This window comes from Galeopterus variegatus, unplaced genomic scaffold (genome assembly GCF_000696425.1).
Source record: "Galeopterus variegatus unplaced genomic scaffold, G_variegatus-3.0.2 Scaffold707, whole genome shotgun sequence".
In the NCBI taxonomy this organism is placed as follows: domain Eukaryota; kingdom Metazoa; phylum Chordata; class Mammalia; order Dermoptera; family Cynocephalidae; genus Galeopterus; species Galeopterus variegatus.
This window is the reverse complement of record NW_007726818.1, coordinates 175,123-196,333: the sequence shown is the minus strand read 5'-3', so window position 1 is coordinate 196,333 and position 21,211 is coordinate 175,123. Positions and strand designations below refer to the sequence as shown.

General features: G+C 35.0%; 1 protein-coding gene across 11 annotated transcripts in view; it reads right to left on the bottom strand.

Annotated features, from left to right (window-relative positions):
• The window catches only part of PRKACB (protein kinase, cAMP-dependent, catalytic, beta), a 145,982-nt gene that overhangs the window by 11,937 nt on the left and 112,834 nt on the right, over window positions 1-21,211 (bottom strand). For all 11 annotated transcript variants that reach the window (XM_008571617.1, XM_008571612.1, XM_008571613.1 and 8 more), the window contains 5 exons: window positions 20,112-20,210; window positions 19,028-19,110; window positions 15,479-15,605; window positions 14,482-14,577; window positions 5,588-5,710 (listed from right to left, as the gene is read on the bottom strand). In XM_008571617.1, the coding sequence (XP_008569839.1) occupies window positions 5,588-5,710; window positions 14,482-14,577; window positions 15,479-15,605; window positions 19,028-19,110; window positions 20,112-20,210 (528 nt within the window). The remainder of the gene's footprint in view (window positions 1-5,587; window positions 5,711-14,481; window positions 14,578-15,478; window positions 15,606-19,027; window positions 19,111-20,111; window positions 20,211-21,211) is intronic.

Sequence of the window (21,211 nt, the reverse complement as noted above, 5' to 3'; positions counted from 1 at the left end):
GCACCTTGCTCAGCCAGTGAGCGGGAACCGGTCTGTATGTGGGATCCAAACCCTCGGTGGGAGCGCCGTCGTGCTCCCAAGCGGCGCACTGTAGCAGTGCGCCACCGGGCCGGCCCAGAATTCTATATTAATTCTAAAGGGAAAGCCAGAATGGTTTCCTGTGCATTAGGTATGGGGTGACGACTTTAAGGCATTTTGGCCTGACCAAGTGAAAGGATGGAGTTGCCTTCAACTGAGACGGGGAAGGCTATGGGAGGAACATAATAGCTAGTGGTATAAAAACCTGTCAGTTTCAGACATATTGAATTTGAAATATTTATTAGACATCCCAGTGGAAATCTCAAATAGGACATTGGCTACAAGAGTCTGGAATTCAGGGATCAGGTACAGACTGGAAAAATGAATTTGGGAATTGTCAGTTGGCTTTTAAAGTCAGGAGACTGGATGAGACCACCAATGGAGGAAAAGCAGAGAAAGAAGAGGAGAGGACCAAGTGAAGGCGACTGAGAGGGAAAGATCAGTAGTGCAGGAATAAAACTAAGATTGTGAGGAGTTACAGAAGCCAAGTGAAAGAATAATGAATGAACCACCGAACTAGATTTCTGTTTCTTGTTTCGCCACAAACTACCTTTTGTCTTTGTGCAATTCTGAGTCTTGATTTACCTACATGTAGGATGAGGGAGTTAAACTAAATCATATTGAACATTCGTGCCACCTCAAAAATTCTACCAAGCGATTTCTTTAGAAGACGGAAATCCTGGGCTGGCTGGTTCGCTCAGTTGGTTACAGCTCAGCCTTATAACACTAAGGTCATGGGTTCAGATCCCCATACTGGCCAGCCACCAAAACAAAAAAACAAAACAACAAAAAAAGAAATCCTGAATTTCAATGCCAACTCCAATTACATACATGCTCTATGGTCTAAGGCAAACGCTTTTACCTTTCTGAGTCTGTTTCTTCATCTTATAAAATGATGAGAGTGTATTTGGCAGGTATGAAAAGAAGTCATGCCGGTTCCCGCTCACTGGCTGAGCGAGGCGCGGGAGCAACACCGGGGGTTGCGATCCCATTGCCGGTCCCCGGTCCGGTACGGGGGCAACACTGAGGGTTGCGATCCGTTGCCGGACACGGAAAACGACAAAAAAGACAAAAAAAAAAAAAAAGAAAAGAAGTCATGTAACTTTTATGAAACTACCTTGCATTATGTCTAGTATCTTGTAGGCACTAATTCAACACATTTTTCATTTTTTTCTACCTTCCCATTAGAATACTATTTTAATAATCTGAAGCTGAATTTTTTTGAATCAAAACAGAAACTTAGAGGACAGCAATATCTATTGTTATGGTTCCAGACCAGCCAAGGACAATCTGTGCTAGAAAAGCCATTTGGACGGTATAAAGGAAGTTCCTCCTTTCTTGTCTGAAGCTCCCCTGTTAATTTATAGAACACTTTCATCTTTTCTTAAGTCTTAAATTTGATAAGGCAAGGGAGAAAATGGATGACTATACCCTTGTTTTACAAGGACAGCACTGTGAATATAGCTGATATCCTAAACTACTTTGTCAAATTACATATGTAATATGTTAAAAAAAAACTATGAAACTCATGCTGAATTGAAAAAACTCAACAGAATATTTGTTCTGCTTTCATCACTGATTATAAAGTCATGTACATTTGTTTTAGAATGACTATTATTTTCTAAATTTTAAAGAGGAAGTAATATCCAAAAAGCAAATACATTCATGTTCTTATGGTATCCATACAGAGTGATTCAAATCCACTAAGTGGTTTACTTACTTTTTAAAAAAATTTGTCTGTATTGCACTTAACCATAGAAATTATAAAGTTGATCTCTGAAAGAAAGCAAATATCTTACTTCTATTCTGCAATGAATGGCAGGGGAAAGGATCTTTAAATTAGTAACATTATCTTTTAGGCACTGGGATAAAATTTACTAGTCTTAAATTACTCCAAAAGAGTTTGCATGCAGCCAATAAGCAATAATCTATTAACTTCTGGCCACAAGCATGTTGAAATAAATTTTAATAAGTTATCTCTCTAAATTAGGTATAGTAAATTCTGAAAAATCTTCAATCCCAGTAAAAAACTCATCAAGCAAAAATAAGCATATATATTGGTCACTTTTTAAAAAGGCATAACAACTTTTCATATACTAGGCTTTCTATGGACATGGTGCCAAGCTCCATAGTACCTCAAAGGACCTAGACAAACTAATCAATCTGGGTTCCGTATATAAAAAAAGGCTAGGACATTAAAAAATATTTATAAATATTGGCACCACGTCTGTGGGCTATCTAATCTGTTCTTTTACCTATGCAGAAACATTGGTAGATATAACAAATCTAGATGGTTGCAGAGGGCTATAACCCACCCCATCCTCACTCTCTCCCCCAAAAATCAGGATCCAGTGTTGCAATCATTTGCCCATAGGGCCACTAGAGTAAAGGGCTATATATCAAAGCAGGTATTAATAAGAATTTTAAATGACCACAGCAAAGTGTTAAAAAATGGCCCTTGGTTTTATGAAAATAGTAAAACTGCTTTTGTATTTTTATGAAAAATGACTTCTGCATAATTTTTCTTTATTTTATTTTACTTTATTTTGTCAATATACAATGTGGTTGATTACTGTAGCCAATTATCGAAACCTCCCTCCCTCCTCCCTCTCAACAATGTCCTTTTTTTTTTTTTTTTTTTTTAAAAAGATGACCAGTAAGGGGATCTTAACCCTTGACTTGGTGTTGTCAGCACCACGCTCACCCAGTGAGCAAACCGGCCATCCCTATATGGGATCCGAACCCGTGGCCTTGGTGTTATCAGCACCGCACTCTCCCGAGTAAGCCACAGGCCAGCCCCCAACAATGTCCTTTCTGTATGCTTGTCTATCAACTTCAAGGAATTGTAATTGTTGTGTCTTAGTATACACTTATGTTTATACTGCCATATCTTGTACAGTGTCTCCTTATACACTGTTGGTGGGTGGTGCTCATTAAAGGGGAATAATTACATTATGGATAATGAAGCTACAACTTTGTAAAAGTTACATAAGTCGAGGACTCTAAAGTTATGATTTCCATAATAGCTATTACTTGATTACCTATTTGCAAGTATTATTTTTGAAAGCAATATTAATTTTTATATTTCCATGGGTAATTCAGCCAGATAGAGTTGCTGTGAAAACTGTAAATAATTCTTGTCTTAGAGTACATGGCATTGAGTCCTGAACTTAGCATATGTATTGCTAGGATGAGGCACAGTTAATGCAGAAATTATAAGTCTTTTCTGTCAACTATGCATTTTTAAAGCTGAGCCTTAATATTGCATGAATAATTTGACATTTAAATACCACCCCCTCTGTTTTTTTAAAGGTAAAATATGTGTAGGAGAGAATCTAACAAGCTGATTGATCAACTTTCTCTGCATTTAAAAATACCAACCTCAGTTAAAATATTGTAATAGAGAAAGTACTTAATGATCTAATGTTCAAATATATGTACTTTAGTGAATTAATCACTTAAGTAATAAATTTTATTTTAACTTTTATAAGTCACTGATACCTATAATCTTTATAGCATGGTTTCAAAAGTGAAAATAAAATCAATATAAAATACCATCACATAAAATATGCTTTTAAAAATCAGAAAAAGAGATTCTGAATGAAAAGTATATTCTTAAATGATATATCATAAAACCATTAAAAAATGTAAATGCAAATATAGAATCCACAACTATAAGAACAAAATTGGATTTGTAATGACTTGAACAATAAAAAAAATTTAAAAACTAGTTAGTTTCCAATTGGTTAAAACCATTAAAAAATGTAAATGCAAATATAGAATCCACAACTATAAGAACAAAATTGGATTAGTAATGACTTGAACAATAAAAAAAATTTAAAAACTAGTTAGTTTCCAATTGGTTTTTAGCTACTAACCAGAGAAACAATAATATTTTTGTAATGAGGATAGAAACGCATTCTAGTTTGAATTTGGATACTGAAACAGATGGTTTTACCAAGAAATGGTTAATATGATCTGTATTTCACATAATACAGATCTTAGAGATCACTTAATGGCAATATTCCGCTTTCATTAGTTCTACTTTAGATGGATAAAGGGAGCAAGGGATGGAAATACTCATAACTTTATATCCAATATGGGGAGAGATAATCTGGCACCTTCAGTTAATAACAAAATTACACTAAACACCCTGTCATATTTCTATATAAATAAAGGGGAAAAAAACGGATATTGTGATATGACAAAATTTTATGTTGTTATTCTTCTAAGATGATTAGAATTTAAACTGTTCTAAATTTTAGGACATATGCAGATTATTTTAAATTTAAATGTAATTTAAATTTAATTTAAAATTTTAGAACATATGCAGATTATTGGATATAAAATTTTAAACTTTGATATGAAATGAAACATAAGCAGATGAAAAAATTTTACCCAATACAGAATGATTGACAAGACAAGGAGAATGCATACAGATGAAGATACTTATGTCTACCTAAGAAGATCACAAAATACAAAACAAGTCAACTACACTACATCACATCTCAGAGTGATGTACATAACGTGATGTCAAAACTGATGCTCTGTTCTATTTCCTGGTCATATTCTAAATGAGGCAATGTGGTCTTTAAAAAAAAAGAAGGCCAAAGAATAGAGTAGAAGGGAAAATAAGGAAAATATCCCTTCTCATTTATTCTAGCATTAATGTATAGAAGGCCTCCTTCTGGGAATGTTTAAAAGCCTACTCTACCTTTGCTATATGGTGGGAAGACTCAGGCTCATCTCTATTGAAACCGACTGTGGTACTTAAAAAAACAAATCTGAGATATGAGCTAAGGCAAGAGCAAATCATTGATCCAAAACAAAATGCTTTTGGAATCAAAGTTAGAGATTATAAATGCAAAAGAAGGAAGGTTTATAGAGGTATTTACAAAACATAAAATAGTATGACACAGTAAATCTACACATGTTCAAGAAAAACTAACATAATTTCCATATTTGCTAAAAATCAATGGCAATTATAATCTCAATCAATATGAACAATTCTGTTAAAATCAATTCCATGAACTTTCATCTTAAAAAAAGCCTATCCATTTTATACTTACTTCCAATTTTGTCATGTTTGACATAGTTCAAACAAGAAGTCTCTCCTGCAAAAGCAACGGCGTATAAAAATAGCCCCTAAAACTTTTCTCCAAGGAGATTCCATATGAAATAATTAAAAATTTTTATTTATTTGAAGGAATATTGAGAATTATGGCCATGATCCTGTGCTTTGTAAGCAATAATACTAAAAATGCAAGTTGCCCTATTATTTTGCAAATTTGTTTGTAAAACTTCCCTTTTTTCTTAAGAGACTCCAATGATTCAATACTTATGCTATTACCATAAATGAATGCTAGATACAAGAGCAGCAATTATAGATATTTCTATACTTTTCCCAATTTAGGATAATATTCTGATGACATGATATAGTTTCAAACTGCAAAGCTTAAAATTCATGTACAGAAATAATAAGAGAGGAATAATAAAATATATTACTTACCTTTCCGGAAACAATCTTTTCATAAATCTGAATTGGTTGGTCTGCAAAGAATGGGGGGTAGCCAGCTGCCATTTCATAGATTAGCACTCCTAATGCCCACCAATCCACTGCCTTATTGTAGCCCTGAGATTAAACCAACACCAATGTCAATTATTACTTAAGTTACTCAGAAGAAAATGAAGTTATAGGTAATTTCAAAATGATCTGGAGGCGTATAAAAGTTTTTTTAAAAAAGCAGTTGCTGAGCAGCTATTCAGAATAGAATAAAAAAATGTATCAGGTAAGATTTGAGAATTAAACGAAGTAGATAATTTTCAGATATTGGAATTGGATATTAGAAAAGATTATTAAACTTCTTCCTAAAATCATTGATTATTACAGACAATGAAATAAATATCCTCTATTTTCACTGGGATAATTTAGTTGTTGCTGAACAACAGGAAGGGAGTTGAACTAAATTACCTTGTAAGGCCCACTCAAGGTCAATAATCTTATGAATCAGGTTTCCTATAGCATACCTAGAAAGGTCAAAAGTTTTGATACAAAGTAGTAAATATTGAACTTCATAGTAAATAGTGAAGTTGACTTCAAAATTCCCTACATTCTTGGAGTTAGGAGGGTGAATGTATTAGGGATAATCCTGTCCACTTTGCAGGATCTTGTAAAAGCTAAAAGTTAAATGCAATATCCAACTGATGTAAATATTTAAGTTTACTTTTCTTTTGTTATCTACTGTTTTAATTCTCATGTCTAAAAGGTATTTGGGCAGAAGGCAAGAGAGCATGCCCAGGCTCCAAGGCCAGAAGCTGAGGGCCAAAGCCCCCTCTGCCCAGAAACAGCAAGAGGGCATGTCTGGGGTCCTAGGCAAGGAGCTGTGGGCTGCAGCCTCCCCCTCCCAGAAGCAGGCAAGACAGCATGCCTGGAGTCCTAGGCAAGGAGCCAAGGGCAGTACCACCTGCCCCCAAACAGGCAAGAGAGCATGCTGAAAACATTACTTCCACATGGGTGGTCCACCACAGCCATGGCTTCCAAAAAAAACCAAAAAACAAAAAAAGGCTCAACACCACAGCAACATCCACAGCCACTGTACAGGTGGCCCACTGGACACTTGACTGCACTGACACAAGGAAAGTCACCAGTAGAGACCAGGAAAAAAAGAGGACATCAAAGTCCTCTCCAGAGTAATAGAAGAAGCAACTGCTCTATTAGCTGATCAGACATCAACACAGAGATACTAGAAATATGAAAACCCAAGAAAATATGACACCCCCAAAAGAAGACAATCATTATCAAATACCAGACCCTTTAGAGCAAGAAACCCTTGAAATGACTGAAAAGAAATACTGAGCAATGATCTTCAGGAAACTCACTAAGATATGAGAAGACTCAATTAGACATCATGAAATGACAAAAAAAAGTCCAGGATATAGAGGAGGAAATTTACAAAGAGATTAATACCTTAAAAAAGAATGTAGCAGAACTCATGGAACTGAAAGATTCACTCAATGAAATAAAAAACACAACTGAGAGCTTAAGCAGCAAGCTAGAACAAGCAGACAGAAAATTTCTGATCTTGAAGATATTCTTTTCAAAATAACCTAGTCAGACAAAAAAAGGAAAAAAGAATTTTAAAAAGTGAAGAAAATCTAGAAGAGCTAGCAGACAACTTTAAGTGCACAAACATTTGAATCACGGGTGTTCCAGAAGGGAAGAAGAAAGGAAAAGGCACAGAAAACCTATTCAAAAAAATAGTAATAGAAAACTTCCCAGGTATAGGGAAAGACAAGGACCTTTTGATCTAGGAGGCTCAAATATCCCCAAACAGATTCAACTCAAACAGATCCTCTCCAAGACACATTATAGTCAAACTGGCAATGCTCAAATACAAAGAGAGAAGCTTAAAAGAAGCAACAGAAAAGCTTCAAGTCACCTATACAGTAGTCCCTATCAGACTAAGAGCAGACTTCTCAACAGAAACTGTACAGGTCAGAAGAAAATGGGATGATATTAACAAAATACTCTAAAAGAAACCTGCCAGCCAAGAATACTATACCCAGCAAGGCTATCCTTCAGAAATGAGGGGAAAAGAGTGTATTTTCCAGACAGACAAAAGCTGCACAACCAGCCCTACAAGAAATCCTCAGGCAAATCCTGCATATGGCATCTGAAAAACGATAATCACTACCATGAATACACAAGAAAGAACAAAACCAACTGGTAGAAGAAAAATACAAATAAGTAAGAGAAAGAAAATAAATCTTACCACCACAAAAAGCCATAATGACAATGTAATAATGTCCCTACTTTACTTCTGATTTTAGTAATTTCAGCCTTCTCTCTTTTTTATTGGTCAGTTTAGAAAAAAGTTTGTAAATTTTGTTGATCTTTTTAAAGAATCATCTTTTGATTTTGTTGATTTTCTCTATAGGTTTTTAATTCCCTATTTCATATATTTCTGTTGTAATCTTTGTTATTTCCTATTTATATTTGCTTTTAGTTTAGTTTGCTCTAATTTTTCTATTTTCTTAAGGTAGAAAGTTTACATTACCGATTTAAGATTTTTCTTATTTTTAATATAGGTGTTTACAAGTATAAATTTTCCTCTAAGCACTGCATGAGACCTGCATGCTACAAATTTTGATATGTTGCACTTTGATCTTTCTCTCAAAGTACTCTCTAATTTCCCTGTGATTTTTCTTTTTAAATTGTTTATTTAGGACAGTGTTGCTTAACTTCCATACGTTTGTGAGTTTTCTAAATTGCCTTCTGTTGTTGTGGTCAGAGAAGATATTTTAAAAAGGAAAAAAATTTTTTTTTTCCTTTTTGTCTTTTTTCGTGACCGGTAATGGGATTGCAACCCTCAGTGTCGCGCCCATACCGCGACCGGCAACGGGATCGCAACCCTCGGTGTCGCGCCTGCACCACGCTCAACCAGTGAGCGGACCAGTCTCTATATAGGATCTGAACCCTTGGCAGGAGCGCCGCCACACTCCCAAGCGCGGCCCTCTACCGAGTGTGCCACCGGGCCGGCCCAAAAAAGGAAAAATTTAAACAACAGCAACTACAAAAAGTTCATAAAAAGAGTTCCATTATCTTTTGATTTTATTTTTCCATGAATTTTTTGAAGTGACCTTGTGTTTATATTCTGTTTTATTGATTTTTTAAATGCAATTTATGTTGTTAAACTTAGATATTTAATTTCTGTTCTTGAATTCTTTTTAAGTGGACTTGTTGATTTGCTTAGAAATTAATTTGCCTTTGAAGTTTATTCATCTTCCTCTATTGAAGTTTATTTGATATGTGCATGCTTTTGGAAGACTTTAGAGAGCTATTTCAAATAATTATAAAGATTATAAAATGAAATATGTAAATTTTAATAAGTTGCATATCTCCAGTCTTTGTGAAATTTTGAAGCCCTACTTTCTACAGAATATTTTGCTATTTATCTGTTATTCAGTTTACATATTTGTTATTTAAACAAATAAATGTACATATCCTTTAAATAAATAAATAAATATATAAAAGATATTTGGGAAAGAAAACTAATTCATCAGGTTTTATGAGAAACATATTACATCAAAGAAAATAATACATATAAAAAGTGCTTTGCAAACCAAGTGTACAATTCAAAAGTTATGTTTAATTGGGTTTTTTTTTTTTTTTTTCCATATTAAGATCCAGAAGTATTTATAAGAAAATAAATAAGAATAACATGTTTATATTAACATGTTGTAGTGGATTGAATTGTGTCCCCCGCCAAACTCCCTGAAGCTTGAATTGTGTCCCCCAAGTTTTATGTATTAGAAACTTGGCCTCCACTGTGACTGTTAAGAGGGTGGGAAATCCTATTATGGTAATTGAAAGGTGGAGCCTTGAAGACGTGATTGGATTGTAGGACCCTGCAGTAGTGAGCGGATTAAAGATGGTGGTCAGGGGCGTGGTTCTGAGGGCTTTAAAAGAAGAAGAGTCTGTCTTTCTCTCTCTGCTCTCTTTGCTTCCACCATCTTACAATGTGAGACTCCTGGGTCATTGTCACCACCATAAGATGGACTTTGGGTTCCTAGCCTCAGAAATTGTAAGTAATAAATTTCATTTTCTTTATAAATCACCCAGTTCAGTGTACTTTGTTATAAGCAACACAAAATGAACTAATACAGAAAATTGGTAGAGAGAAGTGGGGTGTTGCTTATAACAAATATTTGAAAATGTGGATGTGGCTTTGGAACCGGGTGTTGAAGGAATTTGAAGGAACAGGCTAGAAAAAGCCTAGATGCTGATGAAAGGTTAGAAGAAAATGAGGGAAAGTTTGGAATGTCTTAGAAACGGGTTACGTGGTGGCGAGCAGAATGCTGATAGAAATATGGACTGTAAAAACCATTCTAAGGAGGTCTCATATAGAAATCAGAAGGAGTTTATTGGAAAGTGGGGCAAAGATCACCCTTGCTGTGAACTGGCAAGGAACTTAGCTGTACTATGTCCATGCCTTAGGACTTGTGGAAGTTAGGAGTTGTGAACCAGAGTATTTAGTGGAAGAGATTTCTAAGCAGCAAAGCATTAAGGAAGCTGCATGGCTACTTGCAGCAGCCTACAGAGTTATGGTGGCAGCGGCATAACATAAAGCCAGAATTTAAAAAGTAAGCAGAGCATAAAGATTTGGAAAATTTGCAGCCTGGCCATGTGGTAGAGAAGCAGAGAGCACGCAATGGTGCAGCCCAGAGACCATTAGCTAAGAAGATTAGTACAAAGGTACGGGATTATCAAGAGAAGGGGAAAAAGGCCCTGAAGGCATTGCAGAAGCCTCTGGGGCCAACCCTTCCATTTCAGGCCCAAAGACTTAGGGAGACAGAAGGGCCTTCGGGAACAGGCCTGAGGCACCCTCCACAGACTCACTCACTGCTCAGGACCACCTTGGGAAGCTGCTTCCAGCACCAGCACCCCAACTGCTTTGGCTGCTCCAGCTGTGGATAAATTGGCCCCAGGTGTGGCTGGATGTGCAGCTTTGGAAAATACAAGCTGTATGCCTTGGTGGCATCCATGTGGTCTGCAGGCTTGCCAAATGCTAGAGCTGTGGAGGTTGGGAGCCTCCACCCCGATTTCAGAGGATGTATGGAAAAGTCTGGGGGCCCAGGAAAAGATCTGCCACAGGGGTGGAATCACTGCAGACAACCTTTGCTAGAGCAATGCTGAGTGGAAATGTGGGGACAGAGCTGCAACAGAGAAACCCTATCAGTGCCATGCCTAGTGGAGCCATGAGAGCACAACCGTCATGGAGACCCCAGTCCTATGGAGCTAGCAGTGTGGAAGGACAGCCTGGGAGAGCTGAAGTGTGGCCTGTGACTAGGAAAGCCATAGGAGCGGAGCTGCCTGAAGACTTGGGGACTCAACCCCCACACCAGCATGCAGAGGACATTGAACATGGAGTCAAGGTACATGATACACCAGCTTTGAGATTTAATGTCTGCCCTGCTGGGTTTTGGACTTGTTTGTGACCTGTTACCCCTTTCTTTTGGACTATTTCTCCCTTTTTGAACAGGAGTATGTACCCTATGTTTGTCCCACAATTGTCATCGTGGAAGTAGATAACTTGTATTGATTTTACAGATGGGACTTTGAATTTTTGACTCTTGAGTTGTAACAAGTTAAGACTTTGGGGATGAAATGAACATACTTGCATGTGAAAAGGACATGAGTTTTGGGGAGCCAGGGGCAGAATGTAGTGGATTGAATTGTGTCCCCCCAAATCCCTGAAGCTTGAATTGTGTCCCCCAAGTTTTATGTATTAGAAACTTGGCCCCCACTGTGACTATTAAGAGAGTGGGAAATCCTATTATGGTAACTGAAAGGTAGAGCCTTGAAGAGGTGATTGGGTTGTAGGACCCTGAAGTAATGAATGGATTAAAAATGGTGGCCAGGAACGTGGTTCTGAGGACTTTAAAAGAAGAGGAGAGTCTGTCTTTCTCTCTCTCTCTGCTTCCACCATCTTACAATGTGAGACCCCTGGGTCACTGTCACGACCACCAGATAGACTTTGGACTTCCCAGCCTCAGAAACTGTAAGCAATAAATTTCATTTCTTTATAAATCACCCAATTCAGCATACTGTGTTATAAGCAATAAAAACAGACTAATACACATTTTTATTTGAAGTTTGTTATCAACTATGATCAGTGTCAATGGGCACAAAAGAGTATGGAAGAAAAAACTGATCATGGAGAGTAATAAGCTGAGATCTTCCCAGATCTTTTGTTCTGCCTTCAAATGTACCTTCTAATTACCATTACCATTCCCCACATTCCACCCTTTTGTCAAAATTTTAGCTTTACAAACTAGTTTCCAAATTACTACCTAAACTATAATACTACAATATAGAGATTTTCTTTTTCTCTCCTTTCCTATTCTATATGCTTTTTTAAAGGGAGGGACTGGTATAACAGGAATAAAAGAAGTTGGCATGAAGTTTGATTTCTATTTTTAAATTGGGTGCTAGTTTTATAATAAATATGCCAGATACAAGTTAATGCCCTAGGTATGGAGAATTAAAATACATCATAAGGGGCCGGCCCGTGGCTCACTCGGGAGAGTGCGGTGCTGATAACACCAAGGCCCCGGGTTTGGATCCCATATAGGGATGGCCGGTTCGCTCACTGGCTGAGCGTGGTGCTGACAACACCAAGCCAAGGGTTAAGATCCCCTTACCGGTCATCTTTTAAAAAAATAAATAAATAAATAAAATACATCATAAGAAAAAAGTTAAACTACAGTAGAAAAATGAGCAAACTAACAATTTATACACACATATACAAAAATACCAAATGGCTATTAAGCATTTCAAAGAAAATCTAATAATCAAAGACATGAGAATTAAAATGTCATTTATTGCCTATTAAATTAGTAAATAGGAGAGAGTGTAGTGGAACAGGCACTCTCCTGTAGTACTGGTAGGAGTGTAAACAGTACACTCTTTTTAGAAAGCAATTTGGCAATATGTATCCAGAGTCTTAAAAATGTTCATACCCTTTGACCCAATAGTTCCACTTCTGGAATACATCCTAAGGAAATAACGTGAAATACAGAAAAGGTTTTATGCACAAAAATGTTTATCATAATTATGAATGACAGCAAAAACAAAAACCAAAACCAAAAAAAAAAAAAAGAAAACCTGAATACTCAACAACAGAAGAAGGGCTAAAATACTTTACAGTACATTTGCAAGCAAGCCATTAGAATGATGTTTGCATGCTTGTTATCATCGAAGTGAAAAAGTCAGACACAATACTTTACATTCACTATGATCTCAACTATGATAACATGCATAGAAAAGTATATCAAAATGTGTTTAAAAAAGAAAAGGCTGCCTCTGGGTGGATTACAGGTTTTACAGGTTTTTTGATTATTTCTTTATATTTTTTCTGTATTTTCCAAATTTTGAACAATCAACATATATTACTTTTATAATATATACGAATTTGTGAAAATTTTAGAGCTTATTTTGTCGTCACATTATTAATTATACTTAAAGAAGAAATGTGTTAACAGCAATGATATTTAGATTATAAAAGGCTAGTTATATATGATTTAAATTATGAAAGATAATGAAAGAAAAGCTGAAAGAAATCTTTTATTTTATTCTAACACTTTTACAAGTTAGCCAAATTTTAATTATTCAATTTGTGAACCAGTAAGGCACTATCTTATATCTTTCTCTTTCCTTGCTCCTATTTGTGCCCAGTAATTGCTAGTTTTTCCTTTCTAGTTTTCTCCACCAAGGGATGGCAGAGGAAAAGAAAAGAGAAGTTAACATCCTTTTAGATATGGTTATAGTCTCTCTCACCACAGTTCACTATTTGGAAAAGTAGAACTGGCTTCAATAAGACTAAAACTATTCCATTTCTGTAATACGGTAGTCCCACGTCATCCATGGTTTTGCTTTCCCTGGTTTCAGTTAGCCAGGGTCAAACATGGTCCAAAAATATTAAATGGAAAATTCCAGAAATAAATAATTCATAAGTTTTAAATTGCACACTGTTCTGATTCTGAGTAGCGTGATGAAATCTTGCACAGTCCTGCTCCATTTTGCCTGGGATGTGAATCATCCCTCTGTCCAGCATATCCAAGCTGTATACACTACCCACCAGTTAATCACCTACTAGCCATTTGGGTTATCAGATCAACTATCACAGCATTGCAGTGCTTGTGTTCAAATAATCCTTATTTTACTTAATAATGGCCCCAAAGCAGAAGGGTAGTGATGCTGGTATATTGATATAATTTTTCTATGTTATTATTAGTTATTGTTTTATTCTCTTATGGTGCCTAATTTATAAATTAAATGTTATCATAGGTATGTATGTGTAGGAAAAAACATAGTATATACATAGGGTTCAGTACTATCCACAGTTTTAGGCATCTACTGGGGGTCTTGAAACATATTCTCCAAGGATAAGGAGATATACTGTATTCCTATTAAACTAAAATTAAAAAACAATTCTCACACATTCCTTTCATTTAAATGGTAAATTTGAAACAAAAGAAGAATTGACAATTAGTATATATTATCTCTAGATTTGCCTCTTGGTGTAATCCAGAGCAAGGTTTCCCTACCCTTTTGTTATTGGGAATAATAATAAAAAGACTATGTTTTTGGCTTTAAAACATGGATCTAGAGGTCAAGTTTATTCACATTATTTCTCTAAGATCCAGAGTTAAAGCTGCAGAAGCTATGGGATTAATGGTAGACTCTAAATAACTATTCGTTAGTAATCACGCACAAATAAGACTTAAATTTATAACTTAGATCAAATAATGAACATAAAATTAGAATAAACTGTTTTTACAGACGTCCATAGTGATGCATGATTCATTTCTACTTCTTAAATACTGACATTATAAATATACCTTGCTGAGGATTATTTCTGGAGCCAAATACTCTGGAGTGCCACATAATGTCCAGGTTCTGCCTTTAACTCTTTTGGCAAATCCAAAGTCTGTGACCTATAAAAGAAAAAATATATATTTGTAAAAATTTATTGCTTCACAATAAATGTATTTATTATATGTAAATTGAAAGTTAAAACTTCAGGGTTAAAATTAAAACCATGAAAAAATGGAAAAAGTAAAGTCAATGTAATGAGACAAATTCATGATGGCCACTGTTTAATGAATGAAGGTTAAAACAACCCAACTTGGAAACCCTTTCCCTTTCTTAAAACAAAGAAACAAATGAACAAAACAAAACAACAACAAAAACAGTTTTTAGTCATTATGAAAAGAACACACACCCAAGGAAAAAAAGTGAAAATAAAAGGTAAACATAAATAGTTTAATAAAAACGAAACAATGCTTAAGTCCAAAGTGTCATATGCCATCAACTACAACATCAGAAGTGTGAAAGCATCAACAGGACAATCTATTGATAACTGTGTAGAAAGAGATGTTCCAACTATATTAGCAGTAGAAATGTAAAGAAAACATTGCCACCAGTCCAGTATTGGAGCACAGGCTCCTACACAAGGAAATAATAATAGCTAAATTTGTGAGCACTCGTTATTGCCTTAAAATGAAGATAATAAATAGGATTATCAGGATTAAAAGAGATAATACATGGAAAACACTTTGAATATGCCTGGCACTAAGTGCTCACAAATTTAGCTATTATTATTTCCTTATGCAGGAGACTGCTCGGTTCACAACTATAGATTATGGGGGATATAAACAGGTTCCGTCCTTGATGGGATTTTTGCTTCTCCATAATAGTGATGGAACCATGAGTTCAACTTAAACTATCAGTATAAAGTAATAGTCTCCCTCAAAAAAATCCAATATTGATAGTTGGGATTAAATATATACAACTTCTTGCCTAGTATTTTCTCAAATACATTATATATAATCATACCTGGATATAACCTTGATGGTCAATTAAGAGATTTTCAGGTTTTAGATCTCTGTAGATGAGGTCTAGAGAATGAAGGTACTCGAATGTTAGCACTATCTGAGCTGCATAGAACCGAGCATGGGGTTCACTGCAAAGAAACAAAACATTAATTTTCTGTAACTTGATTAACACATACTAATTAGATTACATATAAAAATTAAAATGGGGTAGAGGTACTTTGGAGGTGAAAAGTATTTTTTCTTTTAAACGTATGTAAAAAATCTTGTTAGTTTCCAAATATTCAATAAATCTCTAAATCATCAGATAATGCTTTGATACATTTAGGGGCAGCATGTATTGAAGAAAAATATAATCCTAAAATAGTCATCTTATTGTAAATTATTATTGGTCATATTAGAAGATATTGATGTCTTTATAATTATGTCTAACCTTGAGAATGATTGAAAAGCAAATGTGCCAGTTGGATTGTCTGTCAGGGCCATTTCTATAGTTAATAGGCTACATCTACTTTCTCCACAAATTTCATGTGCTTAAAGAATTTCACTACATAGAGGCTCTAGCTGTGTTAATCTGCAGATTAATGCCATTTTACCCATTTTGTAATAGCTCCTATTACAAAAATGGCATGTGCTTATTACAGAAAAAATATCATAAAATATTGGTGAAGAATAAAGAACACCCATAATCCCATCCAGAAACCACAGATACAATTTTGGCAAGTGAATTTCCAAACATTCCACTATGCATGTTACACAGACACATAGACATAGGTATAATCCATGTTTGTGTAAACAGGCACAGTTCTTGCATGCATAGATTAGGTCAATTGATAGGTCAGGATAATTTTGATGCCATAATCTGAGTAGCACTCCAAAAGGATGTACCAATTTTCTAATATGAGTTCCTAATTCATCTTCTAGCGTATTTATTGGATTCTGCTAATCTGCCTAATAAATTGCAATGACTTTCAGATTTGTGCCCTCAGTAAACAACCTTAATTGTGAATAGGATTTCTCTCAAGATGGCTGACATGAGTTTGATCTGGTAGCACTAGAAATAGAAATTCCAAAAAAAAGATTGCATGTGCTGCTCCTTTTGCTTGTCACTACATTTCCCAGGTCTTAGGGCTGATACACATCAGGTGCTCAGTAAATATTTGCTGAGTGAATTAATATCTAAAGAAAAATACTTTTTGCAGGGCAACATTTTATAATACCCTTCCAGTTTCAGCCCTAACCTAATACTGTAATAATCTACGTCATATGTCAAATGACAAGGAATAAGGGAGGAACATTCTAAGCAGAGATTGGGAGAATCCATCCTGGCTATTACAACATTTATCCTTTAATTTGGAAATGTTTAACTTGGGAGGTTCCCTCCTACTTTCTCCATGTATCTGTAAATATGAGGGTATTTCAAAAAGTTTGTAGAAAAGTAGAATTAAAAGAAATATGAATCTTTCCATGAAGATTTTTTTTTTTTTTTTGTCTTTTGTCTTTTTTTCCGTGTCCGGCAACGGATCGCAACCCTCAGTGTTGCCCCCGTACCGGACCGGGGACCGGCAACGGGATTGCAACCCTCGGTGTCGCTCCCGCGCCTCGCTCAGCCAGTGAGCAGGAACCGGTCTGTATATGGGATCCGAACCCTCAGGTGGGAGCGCCGCTGCGCTTCCCAAGCGGCGCACTATCCAGTGCACCACTGGGCTGGCCTTTCCATGAAGTTTTTGACATACCCTTTTATAAAATGCAGTCAGCACCTTATATGTATTTCCACACACTGGTGTTTGATTGGAAGGAGTACAGATATTACATAGATCTATAATCAAATTGTTGAAAGGTGAAAGCAAAATATTCTAAATGCATTTGTTTTCCACTCCTTTGGGTATATAACCAGTAGTGGGATTGCTGGATTGTATGGTAGTTCTATCCGCAGTTGTTTTAGAAACCTCCATACTGTTTTCCACAATGGCTGTACTAATTTACAGTCCCACCAACAGTATTACTGGTTATTTCTACTAATATTTAAGAGAATGCAGGAAGACAGTAGGAAGGTTTAATGCTGTAGTAGCTTTAAGCCTAGACAACTATTTAAGTAGAGAATCACAATGACCATTGACTTTGAGTAAAGCCATGCTAAACAATAACTCATATTCTTGTTGCCTCAAAGTTTCTAAGACAGAGTTAGCAATCTTTCAAGTATATATGTAGTATGTGTGAAAGGTTAGAAAAGAGAGTGTCTCAGTGTGAATTATTTCAATCAACTTGCTTTTGTCTTATTACCAAGTGAAGAATTAAAGATATAATTCTTTGGGGAGTTTCAAAGAAAAGAAGTTAGTAATTACCGAAAATGGACAAAATATTTTTTGAAGACAGGTTTAGGTGTGGTACTTCAGTGTAAAACTTGGAATAATCATATGGCAACATGAGGATTCTAGGACTGCTTGGACAAGGGGTAGTAGGAGAGATGAGATAATAAGAGGTGAAAGAAAATTACTAAAGATAAACCAAAGCTGCTTTGCATTAGCACAGTGCCTATATGTATTAAGTAAATAAACATATTTTGGCTTAGGCCCCAGGTAACTAAAATAACTCTAATATTTGCCCATTACTAGACATCACCTCGTGATAATCTGAGTCTACAATCATCTTTCAAATTACCATCATCAGTCCTGTTTGAGCTCATACTCATAATGTTTTAATTATGCCAAATGCATAATATACTGAATGAAGCTGAAACTGTTTTAGTTTAGTTTTATTCTATTTGTAACTATCAGTGAAAAGTAGTAGCTTACAAACTATTACACACAGGTAAAACTATCAGAATCTATAATCTACTTTAACAACTGAGATCTTATTAGTAATAACCTAATGATAGGGTAGAAACTCCTCTTAAATTATGTACATATTTTAAAAACTCAACTTTACAACAACTTTAAGGAGAATTGTTTGTAAATAGCGATCTTTTATAATCTCTTCACCATGAAACCATTATCATTTCTCTCTATATATTCCTTTTTCATCTTCAACCTTATGTGAACATCTGCCTCAGAGTTGTATTATTATTATTATTATTTTTTTGTCCTTTTTTGAGACCGGCCACACTGCGCTCAGCCAGTGAGCGCTGTGAACGCACCGGTCATCCCTATATAGGATCCGAACCCACAGCGGGAGTGCCGCCATGCTCCCAGAGCTGCACTCTCCCGAGTGCACCACGGGCTCGGCCCTCAGAATTGTATTATTAATATTTGTTCAATAAATATTGGTATTTAAAAATTCAATTAATGTTTGCATTTTCTGGAAACTCTTCAAATAATGGTACCTCCCACTATCTACCCATGGTAGAATATTTAAATTGGTTTCATAGTGCATTTATTTGAATTTTAAAACTCATGTATGTTGTGGTCTCTTATTAATGTGTCCACCTAATGCTTCATATAGCTAAAATATCAGTTAATTAAATGAAAATTTCTGGCATTAGCATTAACTTAAAAATTTGTCTTAAAACAACATGAGCATATAAAGATTTGAGGAGGGGAAAAGCATTAGTTACCTGAACCTTCCAATTCTTCTTAGATGTGAAAACATTTCACCCCCAGGGACATATTCCATAACCATGTATAAATTAGAATTATCCTATGAATGAATAAAAAGGAAATAAATTTAAATTATGAAACCTAGGTAAAAAAATATTTTAAGATTACCACATGTTCAATTAGAAAAAAAAATTTAAAATTCATCTGACAAACTAATGACATTGAGAAATACAGAATAAATGGAAATGCTTTAGCTTTTCTATAATGGGCAGTCTTTTTTTTTTCCCTCCTGGTATTCTTGCTAAATTAGTCCAGGATTTCACCTATTCCTGCTCTTGCAGGGAACATGTAACTCTTGAACAATTAAACACTGAGGTAATGGCATAATGCTACAGTGTATGCAAAAGAATAACAAAAGTTAAAAAAGAATTTGAAGAAGTTAACAAGAATATTTACATTTTATGTATGAGAGATTAATGGTTTTAATATCTTAAATACATGGGTCTTAAATTGACTTAAGAATAAAGGGGGGAAAAGGTTAAAATGTTTAATATAATTCACCATTGCAGAGAGATGCCAAGTATTACTCCAAAGAGGTGAAAAGCTGCCAATTTAAAGAATAAATCTTGTGCAACTTTATCAGATACTTGAACAGTGGAGCAAAGACTTCTGCCTTGTGTAAGTGAAAAGACTAGAACACAAATTAATAAGTAAACAAAGATGGTAAGAACCTGGCAGAAAGTGTTTAAGAGAAATAGGTGTACTGGTTGTATATACTTGCATGAGTTTAAGAATTGCTTAATAAGATATCACAGTGGTTTCTGATAAGTTGAAATATTTGATTTTGTCATACCATCTCATGAAAAATTACACATATACCCTTGAACAATTTCCCCAGGAAAAACCAAAACCAAAACCTTTTCAAATGTTACCTAAGTTTATAAGCTCAATAGGATTCAATAGCATAAAATTAAATGCTTATTTCTTTTTGCTTAGTCATATTCACCAGATTTATCATCTGGCTTAGAATTTTATGATAGCTTCATATTTTAAAGAGTGTATCAGGTTAAAATATCTTATTTAGATATTACTAAAATTTACCTTAAAGGAATACTCCAGTCGAACAAGAAAAGGAAAATTCACTGCCTGTAATATTCTTTTCTCATTCAAAGTATGCTCTATTTGCTTCAGTTTAACAACCTGTAATTTAGAGATAAATATATCTTAATGTAATAAAGCAAAATAAAACAGTTACTATCATCTTAAAAGAAAAAAATTAAATGTTTTTCACCTGATAATGAACTTGGATAAACAAAATTGCTAGACTATGATAAGAAAGATAATAATAATTACCAATTAAGCTTTCAGATTCAAATGAAAAACCTAATAGAGGATTTGAAATTTGGTCTTAAGAAGGTCAACTATAATTTTAGTTAAGGAGCCAGAACTAAGTGGAATAAAAAATAGGCCCATAAAAAAATTACTTTAAAAACTAGTATGTAAAAATATTAGCCACTAATGACTAAAGGAGCTGGCCCAAATCACTGCAGTAAGTAGGTACTGATTTTAAATACTTCAGAAGATCAGTAAGGAAACTAAAGATTAAGGAAAAGTCAATAATTGAAAAATAGTGGGTAAAAATGAACAGTCTGTCCATTTCATAACACCTGAATGAAGTACAATTCTAAAAATTCAGTTTTCACAGCCACAGAAGAAGACACACAAAATATTGGCAAAAGACTTTTGTTTATATAAGAAATAGGTCATTTAGGATTAATCAAGCTTCATCTGGATTATCTATTCAATAGAAGGGGAAAGGAATTGACCTTGACTTCATGAAGACTGATTCTATTCCATGTGTAATTCTATTTTGAATTTAAGAAAAGGTGACCTTAGGGGACATAAATAATTGCCTCGTATATGTGCAAATCATTAGAAGGTGGCATTCTTTCTTCTTGGAGGCTTACTGCCAGTGTGGTGATAATCACAGAAGTCAAGAAGTTAAGCATGAATAAGAAAAGTAATTAAAGACACTGCCAGTTATTGGTATATAAAATTAGGAGTATACCAATAATACTGAGCAATGAATAATTGACTAGGAGTCAGAAGATCTGTGTTCAAATCTAGGCCTTCCATTTAACCAGTTTTGTTACTTTGCAGATGTTATTTTAACTCTTTGGACCTCAGTTTTTTCATCTGTA